Genomic DNA, 23,742 nt, shown 5'->3' with positions numbered 1-23,742 from the left:
TACACTATACAATACTGTACTATACTACACTTTACAGTACTGTACTATACTACCCTATACAGTACTGCACTATACTACCCTATACAATACTTTACTATACTACCCTATACAGTACTGCACTATACTACCCTATACAATACTTTACTATACTACCCTATACAATACTGCACTATACTACCCTATACAATACTGTACTATACTACACTATACAGTACTGTACTAAACCAACCCATACAATACTGTACTATACTACCCTATACAATACTGTACTATACTACACTTTACAGTACTGTACTATACTACCCTATACAGTACTGCACTATACTACCCTATACAATACTTTACTATACTACCCTATACAATACTGCACTATACTACCCTATACAATACTGTACTATACTACACTATACAGTACTGTACTATACTACCCTATACAGTACTGCACTATACTACCCTATACAATACTTTACTATACTACCATATACAATACTGTACTATACTACCCCATACAATACTGTACTATACTACCCCATACAATACTGTACTATACTGCACTATACAGTGTTGTACTATACTACCCTATACAATACTGTACTATACTACCCCATACAATACTGTACTATACTGCACTATACAGTGTTGTACTATACTACCCTATACAATACTGTACTATACTACCCCATACAATACTGTACTATACTGCACTATACAGTGTTGTACTATACTATCCTGTACAATATTGACCTGTACTATCTAAAACAATACTGTACTATAGTATACGATACAGTAATGCACTATACTTTCCTATAAAGTACTGTAATATACTCTTTTATACAATAGTGCACTGTACCATCCAATACAATCCTACACTGTTCTGTCCTCTTCAATACAGTGTTTTGTACCATACGAGTGTATCTGTGAGTGTTTAACTTCATCAATATATTCCTTTTATCCATTAAGTATAAATGAATTATTTTAAGATACTGGAGTTCATTCAGAGCTCTGATGAGCGAGTGTTTATACACATCCTCTCTCAGTGTGAGAATCTGCTTAGTCAGAATCAGAATCACCCCCAGAGACAGATCACGCCCAGAGCTCCCCTTCAAACACTGTGAGAGTATAATCACTTCTCTCACAATCAGCCGGAAACATGTTCGAGGGAAGAATGAGGAATGAAGACACTGTCCCTTTCTATCAGAGCTTATAGAATCATTATTACAGCGGATAAATTACTCAAAAGCAGAGTGTACTTTCTGAATTTTCATTTGCTGCTAATTCCTACCATTATGTGCGGCACAATGCATGTTATATATACCATAGATGTCATGGAAATACCCTGTATCTCCATATTTCTTTATTTTACAATTCTGCTCTCAAGTCTCAATATCAAATAAGCTTACTTATGTAATAATACAATAATTACAAAAAAATTCTGATTTTTAATATGAATTAGACACTTTCTTTATATTGTGTCCCATTCATATCCTGAAAAGACCAATAGAAATGCTCCAAACTAACTTTATAAAAAAGTCTATTTATACTGGCCTTCATCAAGACGTAGGGCTTTTTCTTTTTCCCGTAAAGAATGAACTTTGGCCATTGAACTCTGGACATTGAACTTTAGATAAAAAAAAGATATATATTAAACTCTGGCTTTTGAACTCTGGTGATGGACCTCTACCAATTGAACTCGGCCGATTAAATTCTGGCGATTACCTTTGCCTTTGAACTCTGGCAATTAAACGCTGCCGAATGACCTCTGCCGATTGAACTCTGATGATTAAACTTGGCCGATTAAACTCTGCCGATTAAACACTGGCAATTGACCTCTGGAGATAAAACTTTGCCGATTAAATTCAGGCGATTAAATGCTGCCTATTAAACTTTGGAGATTAACACATTAAACTCTGACTATTGAACTTAGGCTATTGAACTCTGCCGATTAAACTCTGTTGATTGAATTCTGTCAATTAAACACTGCCAGTTAAACACTACCGATTGACCTCTGCCAATCGAACTCTGCCGATTAAACACTGCCAATTGACCTCTGCCAATTGAACTCTGCAGACAAAACTCTGGCGATTGAACTCTGAAGATTAAACACTGGAGATTAAACTCTGGCATTTGTACTCTGGCTATTGAACTCTATCCATTAAACTCTGGTAATTACACCCTTAAAATTAAACACTGATCATTGAATTTTGGTAATAAATCTGTGGGTTATATGTGGACCAAACTGTTTCTAGATAATGCAAAAAAACATGCATGATAAACTCCTAGCCAACAAATTTTATTTGATTTTTTGTCAACAAGTCAGTTTGTCTTTGCACCTCTATTAGTATGGACTCTTATACAGTGACCTCAATGAAATATATTATCAAGTCTAAATATTATGATATTGTATCCAAAGGTAAAGAAAACACTTTATTAACACATTTATAAGCAGGGCGACGGTCACGCCAGTTCTGAACGAGCTCTCTAACCCAGATTAATCCGTTCTTTATGATGCAGGAAGTGCAGTGAAGTATTCATCATCAGGGTGTGAGTTCTGTCTCGCTGATGGATCTCCTCCGTTTTAAATATCTACTGAAGCTCAGGCGTATTTTTACATGGTGTAGTAGGTCACATCTGGTCCGCACGACACTTCATCCCAATTTTTATCCCAGATTTTAATTAGCCGAGACAAAAGCCTGGTCCCGTTCCCGAGCGCCTGAATAATCACATCTCCCGCTCCATTATTAATGCGGCCCAGTAATAAGGTCCCGACCCACATTACCTCATTCCGGGCCAGTTAAATAGGACATATTTGAGAGAGATTGAGAAAGACACTGTTGATTGCACCTCAGTCGTCTGATTTATAGATGTTGACTCTGTCTCAGTCGTTTAACTTGATTTGACTTGAAAGATGCTGCAAACAGGTGGCAGTCGTGCACCAAGTCAGATCCTTATTAGTGGCGAAATGCAGATCCTGAAATGATTCCAGCGGGTTCTGAACCAATGATATTCTGTGTTTCAAACAATCGAGAAAGACAGAAACTTTTGTCGAGGGTGAAAACGATGGATAATTGCTTTAATTTGCTCTGAAAAGAAAATACACTCCATCAGAACGTGCAAATTACTCTCTACACTTAATTCATTAACACTGGTGGACTCATAGGGGGGTTTTTGGCCCCCCCTGGTGCCTACATGGTTAAAAAAAAGCAGTATGAGGTGACCAGTTATCTAAAAAAAAATGTTTTAATCAAGTGCCCCTTCTAGCAATAGATTGTGTTGATTTGCTCCTAGATCAAGAAATCTAAGCAAAATGTTTTTCCAGGTCATTAAAGGGGAGGAGCCTTAAACTCCTTAAAAAATGTCTCCTTAAGTCAGGCTTTTCCTGGCTGTTCTATACAGAGCTTGTCTGGTGGCTAATGTTGAATTGCACCTACAGAAACAGACTAAAAATGAATATTAAAACTAGGGGGCGCTACATTTTTGCACAGTTATTTTATGTCCCATCCGGATTCACATCTCTGAGTTCAGTCTCCTCGCGTTTAATAAATTAGCTATTTGTCCACTCACCGTACACTTCAGGTGCACATTTCCATGTAAATCCATGTAAAAACACAACAGTGAGTGGAAAGGGAGGAGCTACTGAACACTGCAATGTCATGTGACCGAGAAAAAAGCCTAAAAACTCACTGGTCCTCCTGTTTTTTCAATTCCAGTTCGGATGCAAGAGTAGAGAAACGAATCCCGTCCGGATAGGGCTTTTAATGTACAGCTGCTAAAAGAGCCTAGACGTTGTCGCTTTCATTCCTAGTTGGATTTTAATCATTACAATCTCACATTATTTCCAACAGCATGCTGTAATATTTCTATATTTTGTTTCGTTAGCATACTCGTTCCATATCATACAGAAATTAAGCTAAGCTAAAGCTCCTCCAGCCTCCAACCTGCCGATATTTACAACACTAACCTGGACCTGAACATGAGAAGATCGTCCACTCCCTGCCAAAACCTCGCCGCCACCCTCTGCTGGTCTGGAGTAATGAAACATAACACGTTCTGCTAATTGGCGTTCGGTGTTTGGGTTTAGCGGTGACTCTGCCAAACTCTGTAAATATGTTGAAGAACAGTGTGAATACACAGTCTTGGCACATTATCCTTTAAATATATCACTCTCCAGTTTAATTGTGATTCTGGGCTCTGCACCAGGTTGTCATGGAGCTTTATTAGCGATAATAATCCAGATCTGTCTGCAGAGACGCTTCTGAGTTACGCATACGGAATGAAACAGATTTCATGTGATGTTTAATTACTTTTCTTCAGACGACTCGTTTTCTGTTTCTCGCTCACCTTAATCATGATTAACATTCGCCGTTACACTCGCGCTCCAAACCTCTGCCAAGAACTCGCTGCAGATGGTCATAATTAACACACTTCATCCGACTCTCAGCGTCTGCGCTGTTAAAGACACGCGGCATGGGTCACGCTGTGGGTTACGCAGCTTGGGTTGCGCGACGTGGGTTACGCTCTGCACTACAGACAACAGTGTGCGCTGGATTTTACTGAACACCACTTTAAAGAGGATTAAATAGAGACAGAAGCAGCAGTAGATGTTTCTACTACTTTCTAAAGAGGTTGGTGAAGAAGGATGAGGAATAGGTGTCATTAGGGGTCAAACAGAGGGGGGTGTTTTCTACAAAGGGCCAATGGCTTTCAAGTTAATTTACTCAATGGGTGGTAAGTGTTTCTAATAAAGTGTCCAGGTAGATAGGTGTTTCTATTAAAGTGGCCCGTAAGTGGCAGCATGTGGCAGGTGTTTCTAATAAAGTGGCCAGTGAGTGGAAGTACAAGGACTGTGGGTGTTTCTAATAAAGTGGCCAGGTAGGTGGGTGTTTCTAACAAAGTGGCCAGGTAGGTGGGTGTTTCTAACAAAGTGGCCAGTGAGTGGAAGTACAAGGACTCTGGGCGTTTCTTATAAAGTGGCCAGGTAGATAGGTGTATTTAATAAATGGGCCAGTTGTATATATGTTTGATAGGTGTTTTAAATAAATTGGCCAGTAAGTAAAAGTACAAGGGTGGTGGGTGTTTCTAATAAAGTGGCCAGTGAGTGGAAGTTCAAGAACTGTAGGCGTTACTAATAAAGTGGCCAATGAGGGATAGGTGTTTCTTATAAAGTGTCCAGTGAGTGAAAGTAAAAAGTGGTAGGTGTTTCTAATAAAGTGTCCAGGTAGGTGGGTGTTTCTAATAAAGTGGCCAGTAAGTGGAAGCACAAGGACTGTAGATGTTTCTAATAAAGTGGCCAGTTAGGAAGTGCAAGGTCGATCAGTGTTTCTAATAAAGGCCAGATAGAGAAAGTACAAAGTGGGTGTTTCTAATAAAGTGGCCAGTCAGTGCTGGCTATGGCCACAAGAAAGTCAGTGTTTCTGATAAAGTGGTCAGAGAGAAGAGGTACAAGGAGGGGGGGGTAGCTGATAAATGATGAATGTTTTTAATCATTTTAATCATGTATTAAATGTTAGTTTAGGTCAGTAATTCAGTGAATGCAGTCTCAGTCTGAGTATCACACAGACGTTTCCAGACTGATGCATCAGTGACTCTCAGCACTCAGTCGGCGTGGAGCAGCATTACACACTCTCTCTCTGGTTCTGGTTAATGGTTAATCTGGTTGTGGGTGTGAATGAGGAGTGGTGTGTGAGGAGTGTACGGTACGGGACAGACCCCCGGTGGTGCCACGCTCGTGTTTTCGCACGTCTCACGCATGAAAAATGAAGGGCGCGTTAGCGGAGCCGGCGCCTCGCCTTCACCCTTCGATTGGGATCCATACGGCTGCGAGTGTGATGCTCATCGAGCCGTCGCTCTATAAAAAGCGTGTGCAGATAGACTGCCTAATGAGGACTGTCACACTTCATTATCTCCGCTCCAGCATACATTTTCATACCGAGCGGCAACTGTTACCCTGCCGCCTGCATCCGATTCGCCGCTGTTCATTTATCATGTGCTCAGAGCCGCTGTTCCGTCTTTTCCAGCCGTCTACGAGGCGTCGTGCGAAGCGTACAAGCACAGAGGGAACACCTCGGGCCTCTACTACATCGACGTGGATGGAAGCGGCCCCATCAAACCCCAGCTAATCTACTGCAACATGTCAGGTAAATGTTGTATGACGCATCGGGAGGGAGGGCGTTCCGTTCACTGAGAATTAATTATTACTTTAGCTCACATCAGCTAAAGCTTTAACTGCATCAACAGCAGTTTTTACAGAGACAGGATCTGAGACAAGGCTGTATGTGATCGTTTTCCAAACAAAACTCACTGAAAACCTTTAAAAACCTTATTAAAAACATCTTATGTAACTTTGTAATCAGCTAATCATAATACATAAACCAGTGCATGCATAAAATCATGTTGATACGGTGCAGAAACTTCAGGTAATGTTCATATCCGTAATCAGAATGTAGAAGAAACATCCAGACTATGAAGAAACACATAAGCAATCATATAATCAATAACTTAAAAGTGTTAAACAAACCAAAATACTCTTATCTGGGGTGCTGTTAACTTGCGGTTAACTCAACAACAGAAGGATCTCATGCTCTTCCTGTCCTGGGGCAGTCCTGATGAGAGCCAGTTTCATCATAACATTTTTGAGGGTTTTTTCTTTATTTAGTTGAGTAGTTGTTGCTTCTCATAACCTGGATTCGAACATTACTTAAATATTCACTATTCACTGTATATCTGTAACTCTACCTCTTCACTACTTTACTTTAACTGATGCTCTCAAACACTTTATTAAGAGACAAGAAATTCAAGTAATTAACTCTTGATGAGTTCAGCACAGCTGTTAACTGAAAGCCTGAATTCCAGGTGAATCATCTAAGCAAGAGGTGCTTCTTTGAATAAGCTAAAATATAAAACAAAACGGAAGGTGCGGAGATGGGATACTGAGTAGTCCAGCGGTCTAAAGCTTTGCCACTATGATCGGGAGATTGCTGATTCGAATCCTGGTCATGCAGCTTGCAATCAGCTGCTAGAGCCCTGAGAGAACACAATTGGTTGGCCTTGCTCTCTCTCTCTGGGTGGGTACAGTACAGTAGATGGCGCTCTTCTTTCCACTCATCACTCCTAGGGTGATGTGGATCAGCACAAGGCTGCGCCTGTGAGCTGATGTATCAGAACCGAGTCGCTGCGCTGTGATGCTACTCGGCAATGCTACAGCATTAGCAGCAGCTCAAAAAGCTAATAGCTAAAGTGAGAAAATTATAAATACATTTATTAAAAAGAGCCTGCTTGACTACACTCCTGTTCTCCTGTGCGACGCTTCAGGACTCAATTCAGGACGCGATTCGCTCGTCCGCGTCCTGTCAGAAATAAAGGACGCTGTGCGCCGTCCCCGTCCCCCCGCGGGGCGTCCCGGCCATAGAGCTTTTTATCGCAAAACGTCTCATCTCCCCTCTCCCCTGCCTTGTTCCCGCCTCGTTATCATTTGCATAATTATGTCTAATGATTCCCCTCTGTCTCTCCTCTCCGAACTCTCCCCACAGATAAAGCGTGGATGGTGATCCAACACAATAACACGGAGCTCACCAAATTAAGAGCGTCCTCGGGGACGAATCAGCATTTAGCCTACTTTAACTATTCCGCCGACACCAAGCAGCTCGGGGCTATAATTAGCCGGGCTGAGCACTGCGAGCAGGAGCTCTCCTACCACTGCAAAAAGTCACGCCTCCTGAACACACCAGGTAAGCCCTTTTTATTGAGAGTATCGATCCCCCTCTTCTCCCTATGAAAGGTCAGGCTTATTAAAAATAAAAAATAAAAAATCTTCTATACACACACTTTCACACACTTTCATACACACACTCATATGGCTCTCATGGAGCTTACTCTTTCTACTTTTCTACTTTACTACTTTTTATTTTTCCCCACAAACTAATAATTTGGACGCTTTCTGCCTTATTTTCCCCTCCTTTCCATCCCTCCCGACTCCAGACGTCTTCTTTTATTTTTATTGTTATTATTACTACAGCATGTCACGCTGCATTAAACCGGGGAAAAGTCACCTTTAGGGTGGATTAATCATTTCACCATTTGTTTTTTGGGTCATTATATATCAAGCTTAATACTTTTGAAGATTTTTTAAAAATAGTGTGGGGTGAAAATATGGTAAAAAATATTATTTTACAATACCGTATTTTACAGTTAGATCATTCAAACTTTATTCTCCAAACCATCACTGATTGGTGGAAACTTCACACTAGACCTCGAGCAGTTTGGACTGTGTGTCTCTCCACTCTTCCTCCAGACTCTGATCCCTTGATTTACAAAAAAAATGTTTAATAAAATGTACTGACGATCAGTGATGGTTTGGAGAGTCATGTCTGTCATCTGCTGGTGTTGATCCACTGTGTTTAATTATCTAAAGTCTAAAGTCAGTGCAGTTTTGTTTTCCCACTAAATCTTACAGATTTCATTTTCCAGCAGGACTTGGCACACTGCCCACACTGAAGAAAGTACCAATTGGTCTTATATAAAATAATATTCAAATTTTCTGAGACACTTATTTTTAGGTTTTCATTGGCTGTAAGCTTCATAATCATCAATATGAAAATAGATCACTCTGTGTGTATTACATCTATATAATATATGAGTTTCAAATTTTGAACTGAATTACTGAAATAAACTAATTTTTCATATTCATTATATTCTATATATATATATTTTTAGATGCACTATACTTATAAATTTATATCAAGGATTGCTGTATTGTATAGTATTTAGACATTTTAAACTCCCTCAGACTCGCCCCCCAATTAGACTTACTAAAGTTACTGCTTCATTACTTTACATGGTGGCACTATAATACAATTAATATTCCTGTTTTAGCTTATTTAGGATTGTTTTATCCTCTTTATTAATACAGATAATATGAATTATTGTAGAGATTTGTGTTGGATATAAATATATATATCGTGTATCACAGAATCACAGTATCATGATATCCATATCGTATAATGAGAAAACACAGGAAACAGGGAAAAAAACGAGATCTAAACTGCTGTCTGTTACTCGTCTCATTACTGAGGACACTGATAAATCCTGGAAATAAACAAAGAATAAAAAATGAAGCCAGACGCACATAAATAAGTAAATAAATAAATAAATAATGCTCCCAAATGCCAAATTAAGAGTAAAACAGAACAGGAGCTGGCGTGGGTCGTTTAGAACCCAGACAGACGAGTCCAGATAGACGGACATGACTGAGACTGACGGGCCAGACAAATCAATGCCAGTCTCTCGCAGTGTTTATCCAAAAAGAAAAAAGCACACATCTGCTGGGCTTTTAGGACTTTAAGCCGAGGCTGTTTGTCCAGATGAGCCGGGTTTTATAGCTTGTATTTGCGTTTTCCAGCTTCTGATGGTCAGCCATCCGTCCACAAACGGCTCTGGAAGCATCGATCCAAATATTAGTGTTTAAGACTCTGAGGAGACTTTTAGAACTGGGCTGCTTATAATCTGTATGGAAATAAAAATAGCTCTAAACAGTCTAGATGTAAAAGTACAACTAATCCAAGTGCGTCTCAGACAAACTCCTGAAGTTGGTTTGAGTGATCAGATTTGTACATAAAGTGTCGTCATAAAGTGTTTCTCCCAAACAGATTTCTTTTGATTTTGCTTTTTTGTCATTTTGAACAAACTTAAACTTATATCTTTAAACAAAGATATAAAATATAATATAAAAAGCACTGTCCAAACCAATCTAGCCTCTTTTTCACACCACTGTATGTGTTTTAAATGCGTCTCAGACCATCTTCTAAAGTGGTTTGTGTAAGTAGATTTGTACCGTGGTTTGATAAAGTATTTGCCCTCTACAGATTTCTTTTGTTTTTGCTTTTTCGTCATACTGTTTTTCAGATTATCGAACAAACGTTAATATTAGACAAAAACAAACTGAATAAATATGAAAAAACACATTTCAAATGCTAATGTTTTTTATTAAGATCATCCACAGCATCTCAATCAGACTTTAACTCTTTTTAAATCATTCAGAGGTGGATTTGTTTGTTTGTTTTGGGTCATTGTCCTGCTGCAGAATCCAAATATGCCTGAGCCTGAGTTTACCAACAGATGGCCGGGCATTGTTCTTTAGCATTGTCTGGGGCAAATACTTTTTTTTACACCACTGTATCTGTTTTAAATGTGTCTCAGACCATCTCCTGAATTGGTTTGAGTGATCCGATTTGTATTAGTTAATTCAGCATTTCCTATTGGTATTCATACATAAGGCGCACCAGATTATAGGGCGCATTTTAAGAGACACTATGAGGAACTTCTAATTCAGCAGGTCTCACCGCTGGGTGAGGGTGGTGGGGGGTGGCTAACTAAGTTAAGTAAAGATAAGCTAAGCTAAATAAACAAAACTGTAATAAAAAATACTTTCTTTTAAAGTCAAAGAAGTGCTGGACGTTAATCTACACAGAGTTCTCTCCTGAAAACTGCTTATTTAGATGAGTAAAGCACTTCAGCTTAGATTATCAAATTTCTCCAGCACTAAGGCTGGAGCATTAGCAGTAGCATTAGCAGCTAACCGCTCCAGCAGTGCTAGCTGGGGTAGGAGCAGGCTATAGGTTTATTTGGGAAAATCACAAGGGTTTTAAGGGTGTTGTGCCTTATAGTGCGAAAAATATGGTACTTAGTTCCTAAAGCCGAGACATTTAGAAGTGCAGATTAATAAGAGACAATATTTATTTATGATTTATCTTTAATGATAATACAGTGTGTCTACTTTGCGTAATAAAAACATTGTTTTGTTTTTTTTACTGATTTTGTCACATTCATTTCACTCAAACTTAACAGGAAAAGCTGAATGAAATCTAAATGTGAATTATTACATAACTGAGTACTTGCGTAATAATTTATTTATAACTGATTTATGTAACAGATAGAGAGAGCAGTAGAGCTCTGGTGCTCTAAGGGGTTAAGTGCAGGAGCAGCCGGGGGTCTGCAGCATGCGTATGGTGGTCTTATTAAAGTGGTCTTATTAAAGTGGCGTGTTTGATGCATTATGGATGCTGTTGCTGTTGCAGATGGGGCTCCGTTCACGTGGTGGGTGGGCAGGTCGGGGGAAGCCCACACCTACTGGGGCGGGGCAGTGCCGGACAGTCAGCAGTGTGCCTGTGGTCTGCAGGAGGACTGCGTGGATCCAGAACATTTCTGCAACTGCGATGGAGATCTCGACGACTGGTACCCAACCTGTATACATATTTAATGTTATGCATTAAGTGTACAAAAACAAGCAAATATGAAGCTGAAAAACAATGTTAAATCAATCAGAACCATTAGAGCACAATACTTTATTGTCCATAGCCAGAAGAACAGTTTAGAATGTCCTGAAGAAGAAAGTCGTCACTGGTGTACTAAATAACAGGAGATGAACAGGTAGACCAAGGAAAACCTCAGCAGGTGATGACAGATACATTGTGATGTGAGTGCTGTGAAGAAAAAAACAGGATATAAAAATCTGCTTACCTAGACTATGAGATAAATATAGCATACAGTACTAAATATAGTATTTTGTGGCCTCAATATATTATTATGAGACCAAAGACCATCTTTTTAAAAGAATAATGTTACCTGTACTTGGCATCCTTAGCTGCCAGAGTTAATTTACTTTTCCCTTTCTCAAGTAAAAGTTGTACATAGCGCCACCTAGTTTACTAATGTTGCAACTGTTTTAACAGAATCAAGAATGGAAATATTGTAAAACAAATAGAGAAAAAAATAGAATAGAGGCCATTGGCCAAGACATGTTTGGTGTCTAAAGTTTTATTTTTTAGTTTTGCACTGAAGCTATGGCTTCGTTATAATAGTTATGGTTTCTTTTTCCATTTGCTGTGTTGCCAAATAATGACCTAGCCTTGTCAAATATCGCTACAGCGTCATTAGCATGCAAGCTAATGGTGTCGTCCAACATCCGTTTTTCAGCATTAGCACGCCGGCTACCAGCCTCATCCAACATGACTACCACAGTATTAGCATGACAGTTATCGATCTGATCTCACATCGCTACGGATCTTGTCCAACATCACTACCACAGTGTTAGCACACAGGCTATACTGGCCTCGTCCAATATTGCAACTGCATTGTTAGCATGCTGGCTATGAGCCTCACTCCACATCGCTATTACAGCATTAGCACAGGCTAATGTAAAGACCCGAATGGAGCTAATAAGTAGACTCCTACATTATTAAGCCCTCCCACCAACTGTCTTTGAGGCGTAAACTGGGTCCCTGAGGAAAAGCCACCGGATTGGTCTGAGCCTTCGTGCTCTGAACTGCCTCAGCCCTGCAGTGGAAAAGATACTCATGTGACCCAGAATGTTTTAGTGTTTTTCTGCTGTGTGAATCCACTGAACCGAAGCAGACCTGTTTTGACTAATCCTGAGTTTATGTGAATAAAGTTTGACTTTATGTATATTAAGTTTATGAAGCGATTTTTAACTGGTGTGTCGTGGTGGCTGTTGTGTTGTTTGCGCTGCATCAGAAACAGTTTTCTGCTTCATCAGAATCTGTAGTTAGGGTGATATCACTTCAGGGCTCTGACCCAGTTATTATTATTATTAAACGTCACTTCAGCTTTACACACACGCTGTGTTTCAGCGTCAGAGCTCCTCAGCTCTGTTATGATAATGTCAGTCGCATTAACGGCCGCACCGTGTTGTGTGTTTTTATTGGACAGGGCGAATGACTCAGGCTTCATCTCTCTTAAAGAACATTTACCCATCAGACTGCTGGCTGTGGGAGACATCAGCCGGCCGGGCTCTGAGGCGGCGTACAGAGTGGGTCCCCTGCAGTGCTACGGTGACAGTAAGTACTCATCGTACCCACCATATCCACCATACTCACCATACCCGCCGTACCTACCATACCCACCATACCTACCATACCCATCCCACCCACCATACCCACCGTACCTACTATACCCACCCCACCCACCATACCCACCCTGTACCCACCATAATCACCATACCCACCATACCTACCATACCCATCATACCTACTATACCCACCCCACCCACCATACCCACCCAGTACCCACCATACCCACCGTACCCACCATACCCACCATACCTACCATACCTACCATACCTACCATACCCACCCCACCCACCATACCCACCCCACCCACCATACCCACCCAGTACCCACCATACCCACCATACCCACCATACCTACTATACCCACCCCACCCACCATACCCACCCAGTACCCACCCCACCCACCATACCCACCCAGTACTCACCATACCCACCTTACCCACCCCACCCACCATACCCACCCAGTACCCACCATACCCATCCCACCCACCATACCCAGCCCACCCACCATACCCACCGTACCACTTTATTAGAAACACCTATACTGATTTCACTTCCACACAGTCATTGGCCATTTTATTAGAAACACCTATACTCCCTTTGCTTCCAGTTACTGGCCAGTTTATTAGAAACACCAGTCCTCATTACATATCAACTCACTTGCTGGTCACTTTATTAGAAACACCCACCCTTGTTGTGAAAATTCACATTTTATTCACAGATTATATATATATATATATATATATATATATATTATTATATATATAGCAATATATATATACATCATGCAGCTCTTACGTTCACTTCAGGCGTGTGAGAGACGCTGGTTTATTAGAGTGTAGATTAGGCCGAGACCACAGAGACGTCAGAAGAAACTGCACGGACATGAAATGCTTTAAAAATCAATCAAATCCAGACTGTATTGGATTCAGTAATGAAGAGGGGAGAGGGTAGTGATGGTAACACTGGAATAATGCGCTCTTTCTGTTCCCACCAGTTAATAATTGAACCGCAGCCTTTTCTACTAGCTGTAAACAAGAGGGACACCTCACTGACCTCTCAATTCATTCACACAGCTCATTACTTCTGTATGATTATAATCTGTATAGATGTTTAGACTGTAGTAAATTATTGTAGAACCTAAACTATGAGATGTTCCTTGATTATGATCTGTTATTCTTCCTAGTAGAACCTTTTTTATCTAAATAATATCATTACATTTCAGTGGTCCCGTGGTCTAAAGCACTGCCACTATGATCTGAACATTTCTGGTTCGAATCCCGATCATGCAGCTTGCCATCAGCTACCGGAGCCCTGAGAGAGCACACTTGGCCTTGCTCTCTCTCTCTGGTTGGGCGCAGTAGATGGTGCTCTCTCTTTCCCCTCATCACTTCTAGGGTGATGTGGATCAGCACAAGGCTGCGTCTATGAGCTGATGTATCAGAACCAAGTCACTGCGCTTTCCTCCGAGTGTTAGCGCTGTGATGCTACTCGGCAATGCTACAGCATCAGCAGCAGCAGTTCAAAAAGAGGTGGAGCCTGACTTCATATGTATCGGAGGAGGCGTGTGCTAGTCTTTATCCTCCTGATGTTGTGGCATCAATAGTGATAGGGGATAATACAGCTGAGTAGCAGCTGATTGGGTGGATGATGTAATTTCATCAATGACATCATTTCCTGTCACAGAAATTAATGATCATTTTTATAGAGGGTATATTAAATGGTCCATCTGAACATCTTCTCTCCTCAGATGACTTCTGGAACGCGGCGTACTTCAATAAAGAGACGTCCTACCTGCACTTCCCCACCTTCCACGGCGAGCTCAGCGCCGACATCTCCTTCCTGTTTAAGACCCGCTCCTCCTCCGGCGTCTTCCTGGAGAACCTGGGGATTAAAGACTTCATTCGGATCGAGCTGAGCTGTGAGTGAACCTTTAAAGTGTTTAATGGTCGGAGCCATTCTGCATGTCCTTAAGAGCTCTACTGCTTTTATACAGCAGATTCTAAACTAAACTGTTGATGAATTGATGTATGTAAATCTACTAATTCCATACAAATATACAGGAGTTGGACAATGAAACTGAAACACCTGGTTTTAGAGCACAATAATTGATTGTGGTGACGGACAGTTCTGGTGGAAACAGGAGAGTTGAGGTGCACATTGAATTCTGCGTGATTTGATCAGCCGTGGTTTTATGTTTTTTTTGGATACAATCCGGGTTAGCACCCGAACATCCCTTTCAGACAGCTTCCTCTTACAGCGTCCACAGTTAATCCTGTTGGATGTGGTTGCTCCTTCTTGGTGGTATGCTGACATTACCCTGGATACCGTGGCTCTTGATGCATCACAAAGACTTGCTGTCTTGGTCACAGATGCTCCAGCAAGACGTGCACCAACAATTTAATTTGTCCTCTTTTGAACTCTGGTATGTCACCCATAATGTTATAGTGTGCATTGCAATATTTAGAGCAGAACTGTGCTCTTACCCTGCTAATTGAACCTTCACACTCTTACTCATGCTCTTACTGGTGCAATAATGTGCAATTAATGAAGATTGAACACCAGGCTGCTCCAACCCCTGTATATTTAACAAGGAATTAAGTTGTATGCTATGGGGTAGGGAGTCTTACACATTTGCTTGGTAGCTTTGAGTGCCACCTCTGTATGTGTTGAATTCAAAAGCCGTTCTCTGTCGCAGGGTCTCTCTCTGGCGTAACATTTAGAGAACAGTGGAGCGTTAACGATGATTTTTTATCGTGTAGCGCGAGGGCGTGTGGTGTGCGTTCAGCGCTGTCGGATTTCACCTTTTGAAAGCGGCCCTTTTTTTCGGGGTTAGCGTCTTACACGGCCCCTCTCCCCAGACTGCTGCCTCAGTCAGAACATAAAGAGAGGTTAATTGAGCTGCTCAGCGAAAGGATTCGCCATTATAGCAGAACAAGCGTCCGGGCCCGCTTTCCGTCCCCTCCTGCTCCGCGCTCATCCATCACGTGGTGAACCCGTTATGTGCGAAGAATTTAATAGTTCTCCTCCACGCAGCCCAACGCTGCAGAAATCCCAGCGGCGGCGGGTTTCTGCGGGAAGGGTCGCGCGAAGCATGGGGGGGGGGGGGGGGGGGGGGGGGGGGGGATGGCATCAAGAGACTTAAGATAGAACAACAGAAGGAGCGTAGATGATTATTTACACTCGAGTGGGTCTCGAATCAAAACAGAACAGAACCTCCAGCGCCAGCAGAAGGGATTCGCTGCGGCGATGTCCCAATTTCCCTCGAGAGGGGCGGCGGCAGCGGTGGCGGGTGGCAGCGGTGGTGGCAGGCGGGCGGGCTGTACATATTCAGGTGGCGGCTTCTGGAGGTTATTTTTCCTTTCGGTTCGAGAGACACATGCATTTTGTAAATAGGGCTGCAAATAAACAGAACAAACATATGGAGGAGAGCAGGCAAACATCAGGCGCACAAACAAACACACACATATATACACACACATATACACACACACACATGCTTTTTTTCTAGTGCCCTACTTTTTCGCAAGGCAACTTCACAGCAAGTGCGCTGAGCCTCTTTCTCAGTTTCTCAGCATCTTCTGATGCAACATAAAGCTCTCTCTGAAGCTCTAAATCCTGCTTTCATACAGTGAAATACAGTCTCAGATACACAGTCTTATACAGTCTGTTTACTAGAGCGCACTCTACACAAGCGTATGTTCAAAAATATATTAATTATATATTTATATTCACAAGAGAGCACTTAAAAATGAAGAGCTTCTTTGATTTCAGCAAATTAAAAACCTCTGGAATATAATCAAGAGGAAGATGGATGATCACAAGCTGATCATCAAACCAAACTGAACTGCTTGAATTTTCCAAAAGCAGTGTGCAAGACTGGTGGAGGTATTCCACCAGATATTGATTTCTGAACTCTTAAAACTCTTTATGAATATTAGCTTTTTGTTTTCTTTGCATTATTTGAGGTCTGAAAGCTCTGCATCTTTTTTTTTTTTTTTGTTATTTCAGCCGTTTCTCATTTTCTGCAAATAAAAGCTCTAAATGAGAATATTTCTATTTGGAATTTGGGAAATGTTAGCAATGTTCTGCGTCCTTTTACGTGTAACCCTCCTGTTTTGTTCTGGGTCAAATTGACCCGTTTTAAAGTTTGAAGATCTGGGTAAAATTGTTTAAAGTATTTTTTTTTTCAGTATGAAACTTCTTCTGCTTGCTTTTGAATTAGTTTAATCAACACATAATATATATATTTTTTCATATTTGCAACCACCCCCTGCAAAAAAACTAAAACTAAAACAAAATTACATATGTTGAATATATGTTGTGTTTTATATGTTGGTCTTCCAAAAGTAATAAAGTAGTGCCGGTTGGGCTGACTGCGCGCTGTGAATAATAAACAGGTCGTAACACACCATCAGCATTTCTGCCGAGCTGTCGGTGCCGTCGGAGAGCTGCAGGATGACAGAAGGTGGCCCTTCTCTTCGTTAAAGCGCATTAAAACGAGAGCGCGTGCTGCAGATGGGCCGCAGAACCAGCGAGACGGATGTTTCAGAGATGTGTTTGAGGGAGGAATATGAATTATTGAACATGTGCGTCTACTGTGGACTCTTAGAGCTTTAAATACACACTCACTAGCTGTCTCCCCCCTTACCGGACCACCCTGACGCTGTACAGTTACATTCATCAGCTCTATCTATCCTCTAACCCGTTCGTTGGCGGGTTTTTCACCACAGTAGCTCTGTGCAGCAGATTATTGTGTATTATTAATACTGTTTGGGTGATGGATCATTCCCAGCACAGCACTGACACTGACGTAGTAGAGTGTAGAGTGTGTGGTGCTGGTGCGAGCGGTGTATAAGGTACAGGTAGAGTTGTATCAGGTGTGGCTGTTACATGTGTGATGATACATGGACTGTTATTTATTACATTTTAATATACAGCTCTGGAAAAAATCAAGAAAGCACTTCAGTTTCTGAATCAGTTTCTCCGATTTTGCTATTTATAGGTTTATGTTTGAGTAAAATGAAAATTGTTTTAAACTACAGACAACATTTCTCCCAAATTCCAAATAAAAATATTCTCATTTAGAGCATTTATTTACAGAAAATGAGAAAAGAAGAGTTCAGAAATAATCAATATTTGGTGGAATAACCCTGGTGGTTTTTAATCACACTTTTTTTTCATGCATCTTGGCATCATGTTCTCCTCCACCAGTCTTACACACTGCTTTTGGATAACTTTATGCTGCTTTACTCCTGGTGCAAAAATTCAAGCAGTTCAGCTTGGTGGTTTGATGGTTTGTGATCATCCATCTTCCTCTTGATTATATTCCAGAGGTTTCCAATTTGGTAAAATAAAGAAACTCATCATGTTTTGGTGGTCTCTCATTTTTTCTGCAAATATTTTTTAAACGTATCTTAAGATCTTAGTGCAACACTACAGTACAGATCATATTGTTGTTGCATGTTTTGCTATATATTCTCTATTAGGAAAGAGTCAGGACCAGTGATGACATTGATACTTTGAAAAAGTAATCTGATTACTGATTACTGATTACCACTTTTAAAAAAAGTAACTACTAAGTTACTTTATGGATTACTTGATTCTTAACGTAACTTAAGCCCTATCTGGATGGGATTAGTATCTCAGGGGGTTCTGGGGTAATTTTCTCTTTTATGGGGGATTTTATCCTCTGTGATTTTATTCCTGTCCAGAACGATCATGTACATGTTTTTCTCTCAGATGTCCTCTGAGATAAAAAATTACAGGCTGAATTATCTACTGTTTTTCTCTGAACTCCTCCGGTATTTTTAGTCCCGAGTTTCGTCTCCTCACGTTTAATTTACACTTTGGGCGTTTGCGAGTTTCCACGGAGATGCACGTAGTAAACACAGCAGCCTATGGAAATGGAGGAGCTACTGAACCCCGTGATTTCATGTGACTGAGAAAAAAGTTTGTTTAATTTAGTTACTTTTAAGTTACTGCCACCTCAACGTAACAGTTTTGCTAAAACTCACTTTATCGGAAGCTTGACCCCACCTGTAAGATAGACAGACAGACAGACAGACAGACAGACAGACAGACAGATAGATAGATAGATATGTGGGCAAGAGAGCACAGGGTCTTAACTTATTTTTATATAGAGCACACAAAAAACTTTTCAACGATCAAAAAATTAGGTGTAGGAGGAAAAAAATCTATGTAAAAGTAAAAAAATCACGATCATTATGTGCATTTCTAATGAGCACCGTTATGTGCCTGTAGAAGTTTCTGATAGGAGTTGGAGCGCATTGACATGCAGATGCGTATCTCTGGACCTGGAGTAGATTATTATTTCTGGAATAAAGCCAGAGGAGCAGGAGCTGCTGGTGCTCGGCTGGGTTTACTTCAGTCTGAGATGAGGCTCGGTCTGCTGGAGAGGAAGAAAGACGAGCGTAAAGCTTCTTTCATCTGCTACTGTAAACCTCCAGCGTCAGGGTGTCGTCATCTCGCCGCAGATTAAAAAACACACGCCGAGATTAAAGCCCGGCGCGCTGTTCACACGGCCCACGCTAAAGCAGACCCTCCCCTGCCTCACTGCTTCAAGTGGAAATCAAATAATTTAATAAAATCACTGAATTCCTCGTTTCTTTGATAATCGTGCCGTATTACTGAATCATAATGATTTAACCAGCCCGCCCCTACTAAACATTTCAAAATAAACCCTCCCTCCCACAGACTTATTCACCGGAAAGCTCTGCAGAGTGAAAATATACATGTTTTAATTCATTATATCATATGGCTTTCCTTTCTATGAAGTATTAAGAAAGTAATCCCAGTAAAATTACACCAGGATTTAGGAATAAATCTACACTGATGGTTTGGCGTGGTGGTCTGGAAGTGAGGTATGTTCAGGTCAATTTTTAGCAAGTTTCTATTTCTGTTTTGGCTGTGCGAAATACAGGTGCGCCACTGACTTATTAAAACCCTGACAACAGTCAACAGTCAGTCACCCCTATTCCACTGCAGAGCTCAAAACCCGACTTTTAACTCAACAATAAACAGAATAGTCAGTATCTGTGTCTTCTGAGACGCACAAAAGTGCTGTAATGTTAAGATATGAACGTGCCAAAGTCAGAGCTCACCTGGTTCTTAAAGAGAGTAAAGGCAACAGACGCACTGATTGGTTTATTTCATGTTACGCGCAAAATTAAACACACCCATCATTAACTAAGAGAATTATTACATACCTTTTACACATTTCGAGCCACGCAGGTAGTATTTTTTGTTCCCTTACAATACCAAAGACACAGGACACGCCCCTAAATCAAGTTGTGCAAAAGCACAAAAGACCTGTGGAGCTATAGATCCCTAAAATAGGGCCCATAGTGTTATAGCAGTGGAGCACTAAAGTTCAGCAACCTAGCTGCAACCTAGAGATTTATCGTATGATTCCAGAAAAGGGTCATGTGGTAATTTCTCTGTAATGGGGAGCTTAAATGAACTTTTATTAACTAACATTTCCATTCCACCTTAATAACTGCAGGATCTGCCATCTCTTGGACAGTTTAGGGTGGAACTGGAAAGTTAGATTGCTAGCTAGCTACGGAGATGAGTCACTAGTGATGTAAAACAGAGGTGTGTTTGTATTGCAGCTCCGACGGAAGTGATCTTCTCGTTTGACGTGGGGAACGGACCCTTCGAGGTGCGGGTGGAGACGCCCGAGCCTCTGAACGACGAGCGCTGGCACCGGGTGAAGGCCGAGCGTAACGTTAAAGAGGCTTCGCTCCATGTGGATAACTACCCCGGGGCGGTGCAGAAAGCCCCCGCTGACGGACACATCCACCTGCAGCTCAACAGCCAGCTGTTCGTAGGTAAGAGGAGCTGTTCTCAAACTTACGATGTTAAAAAGACTCGTGTGCTGTAGAAAAGATCAGACCACAGCCTGGAAAACATGGGGAAAATTTGACATTATCTTATCTTATCTTAGCCTAATTTTTGTTTATCTAATCCTAGCTTAGTTTAGCTCGTTTTAGTTTATCATAGCTCAGCTTAGTAATGCCAAGCCAAGCCTATCTTAGCACTGTAGCAAGATCAAATTAAAAGCTAATTAAATGCATGTAGCTGTCCTCTCTGTGATTTCAATGGTATCAGGCTATTCCTGCAGATTATCTCATTCTTCTGTGTGTGTGGATGAAAATATCTTTATTTATAACACGAGGGAGTTCATATTTTCATCCACACACAGAAGAAAATGCTTGCATGAGCATGCTAGTCCTGTAGGCTATGATGGTACTCCATAAAAATAGACATCAACATGCCACAAAGAAGGAAGAGAAGGAATCATAGTGGTTCAATTACAAATTACACATTGCTACCTATGTAGTTCACTAGTGCATTAACCAAGTCAGGAAATTACAAATTCTAACAGTGAACAGAACATTATATATTAGTAATAAAGTAGTATTTATATTTATTGATATGTGGAAATCTGAAAGCTACTAATATCTGCATGTAGATGCTGTGGTTTTATGACTTTATACTAGTTTACTATATAGTGAGTAAGGAGGTATTTAGGATTCAGCCAGAAACATGCATGAAAACACTGAAAACAGAGCTTTCAGAGATTTACATCTTGGAAAGTGTTTTTTAAAAAGCTCCTTTTTCAGTGATCAAAATTGACATATTTGATTGGATGGAAAGCAACAGACAAAAACTTTCGCTTTTACAAAAATCAGGACTCGAACATGCACAGATGAGAATCACAGACTTTATTAAATAAAGTAGGGATACAAGGGAAAGTCAATACAAGCAGGGTCAATAATGGTAACCAGCAGCCAGGGAGAATAAACATACCATAAATGAGTATCAGTTCAAAGGTCATGCAGATAATTTTGAGTCAAAAGTATACACAAACAAGGTCTTAATGGGAATGGCAAAAAAATACAGGCAATAAGAAAACGCTTTGTAAAGAGGAGAACCTGCAATACTCTGTATTTATAGGGAGGTGATAAACAGGTGCAATCAATATTCTGGTGATTAACGTTCTGGTAGTGTCGTGTGCAGTGTTTGCACAGTGAACGCATGAGGAAGTGATGTCAGTGTAAGATGCATTTTGGGTATCGTAGTCCGGAGTCTGGAGATTGCGGGTACAAAAAATGTGCATTGTGTTTGTGCCATGAAAAATAGGCAAAAAAAAAAAAAAAGTTAAAAGAGAATTTTAATACAGGAGAAAACGAACCCAACGAAAGATCCGGTCCACAGTAAAGCTGTAAGAGTTAAATTGACAGTTGGTTTGAGTCTGGAATGAACACAGCGAGTGTGATTTTACTGAATATTAATGCTGTACTGTTTGATTCATATTGTCAGATTGATTCATTCCAGCCGACGCTGCTTGTTTCTGAATTGCATTAGCGTGAAATTTTCCATACGTTTTGTTACGCTTTAATTTGTCCTTGTCACTGAGGAACACTGACACACACTGCCGTGAGTTCCTGCAGTCGGTGGCGTTTCTTTGACAGAACGAGTGACGGAGTCATAAATATTTTCCTACACCTTCAGTAGAAGAACAGCAGCTGAAGGTTCAGAGTCGGGGTTTTTGTTTTCTCAAATTCTTAAATGATGCAGAAATCTGTAGTAAATGCTGAAATTCCCCGTGAGATCAGACTCTCTGCAGGACAGGCCATAAGAAAAATCAAAGCCCAGGAAAGCAAGAGCAGATAACCACACCTAATCCAATAGCAAATATTGAAGACGTGTGTACCGCTCACCACCAGCTCACTATCAGGTTTACTGAGACAGCAGACGAGAAAGAGCCCGTCCATCTGCTGAAGACAAACATAATGAATACAGATTGATTGAGCCGGAGAAGGAAGTCCCTCAAAAGGGTGGTCCACTTAAATTAGATTCTACCACACTAATCCAAACCAAGCTAATGCAAACCAAACTAATCCAAGTCAAACCAAACCAAACTAATCTAATCTAATCCAAACTAATCCAAATCAAGCTAATCCAAGCCAAATCAAACTAAACCAAACTAATCAAAGACAAGCCACGCTAAACCAGCCCCTAACCAAACCAAACTAATCTAATCCAAATGAAACTGATCCAAATCAAACTAATGAACCAAACTAAACTAATCCAATGCAGGCAAAACCAAACTAATCTAATCAAAGGCAAGTTAACTCAAGCCAAGCCAAACTAATGTAATCTAATCCAAACCTAACCAAACCAAACTAATCCAAGGCCAATCAACTCAAACCAAGCCAAACAAAACTAATCCAAGGCAAACCAAAGCAGTCCAAACTAATCCAAGCCAAACCAAACCAAACTAATCTAATCTAAACCAAACCAGACTAATCCAAGGCAAGTCGACTCAAACCAAGTCAAACCAAACTAATCCAAGGCAAACCAAACTAATCCAAGGCAAACCAAACTAATCCAAGGCAAACCAAATCAAACAAAAACAAACTAATCCAGATCAAACCAAACAAGGCCAAACCAAATCAAACCAATCCAAGCCAAGGCAAAGCAAACCAAACTAAACCAATCAAACCAAACCAAACAATCCAAAATAATCCAAGGCAAGTTAGGCCAAACCAAACAGAATTAAACCAAACTAATCCAAGCCAAATCAACCCAAACCAATTAATTCAGACAACAGTCTTAGACTAAGTTAGACTAGGCCTTACACAAATCAGGAAAGGTGGCCCAGATCTGATCTGAGTCTGGCTTTTATATTTTTCTTGCTATATTTATTGCTTCATGACGTAAGCATGACGTTAGCACGGGAAAACACAACACTCCAAAGACAGTCCAGAATTACTCGAGTTCTCGGGAGTTCTCGTTTTCCCACCGGGCGCGGCGCACCTTCAATAGACCACCATCCACCGAGTCGCCGCCGC

The 23,742-nt window shown here is 40.8% G+C and overlaps 1 protein-coding gene across 2 annotated transcripts in view; it reads left to right on the top strand.

Annotated features, from left to right (window-relative positions):
* cntnap3 (contactin associated protein family member 3) overlaps positions 1 to 23,742 on the top strand; it is a 158,316-nt gene that overhangs the window by 109,380 nt on the left and 25,194 nt on the right. For both annotated transcript variants that reach the window (XM_049468997.1, XM_049468996.1), the window contains exons 12-17: positions 6,015 to 6,134; positions 7,527 to 7,724; positions 11,070 to 11,226; positions 12,721 to 12,848; positions 14,610 to 14,780; positions 20,494 to 20,712. In XM_049468997.1, coding sequence (XP_049324954.1) covers positions 6,015 to 6,134; positions 7,527 to 7,724; positions 11,070 to 11,226; positions 12,721 to 12,848; positions 14,610 to 14,780; positions 20,494 to 20,712 — 993 coding nt within the window. The remainder of the gene's footprint in view (positions 1 to 6,014; positions 6,135 to 7,526; positions 7,725 to 11,069; positions 11,227 to 12,720; positions 12,849 to 14,609; positions 14,781 to 20,493; positions 20,713 to 23,742) is intronic.

Source organism: Astyanax mexicanus, chromosome 20 (genome assembly GCF_023375975.1).
Source record: "Astyanax mexicanus isolate ESR-SI-001 chromosome 20, AstMex3_surface, whole genome shotgun sequence".
Classification (NCBI taxonomy): Eukaryota; Metazoa; Chordata; class Actinopteri; order Characiformes; family Acestrorhamphidae; genus Astyanax; species Astyanax mexicanus.
The sequence above is the reverse complement of the archived record's forward strand: the minus strand, read 5'-3'. Positions and strand labels throughout refer to the sequence as shown.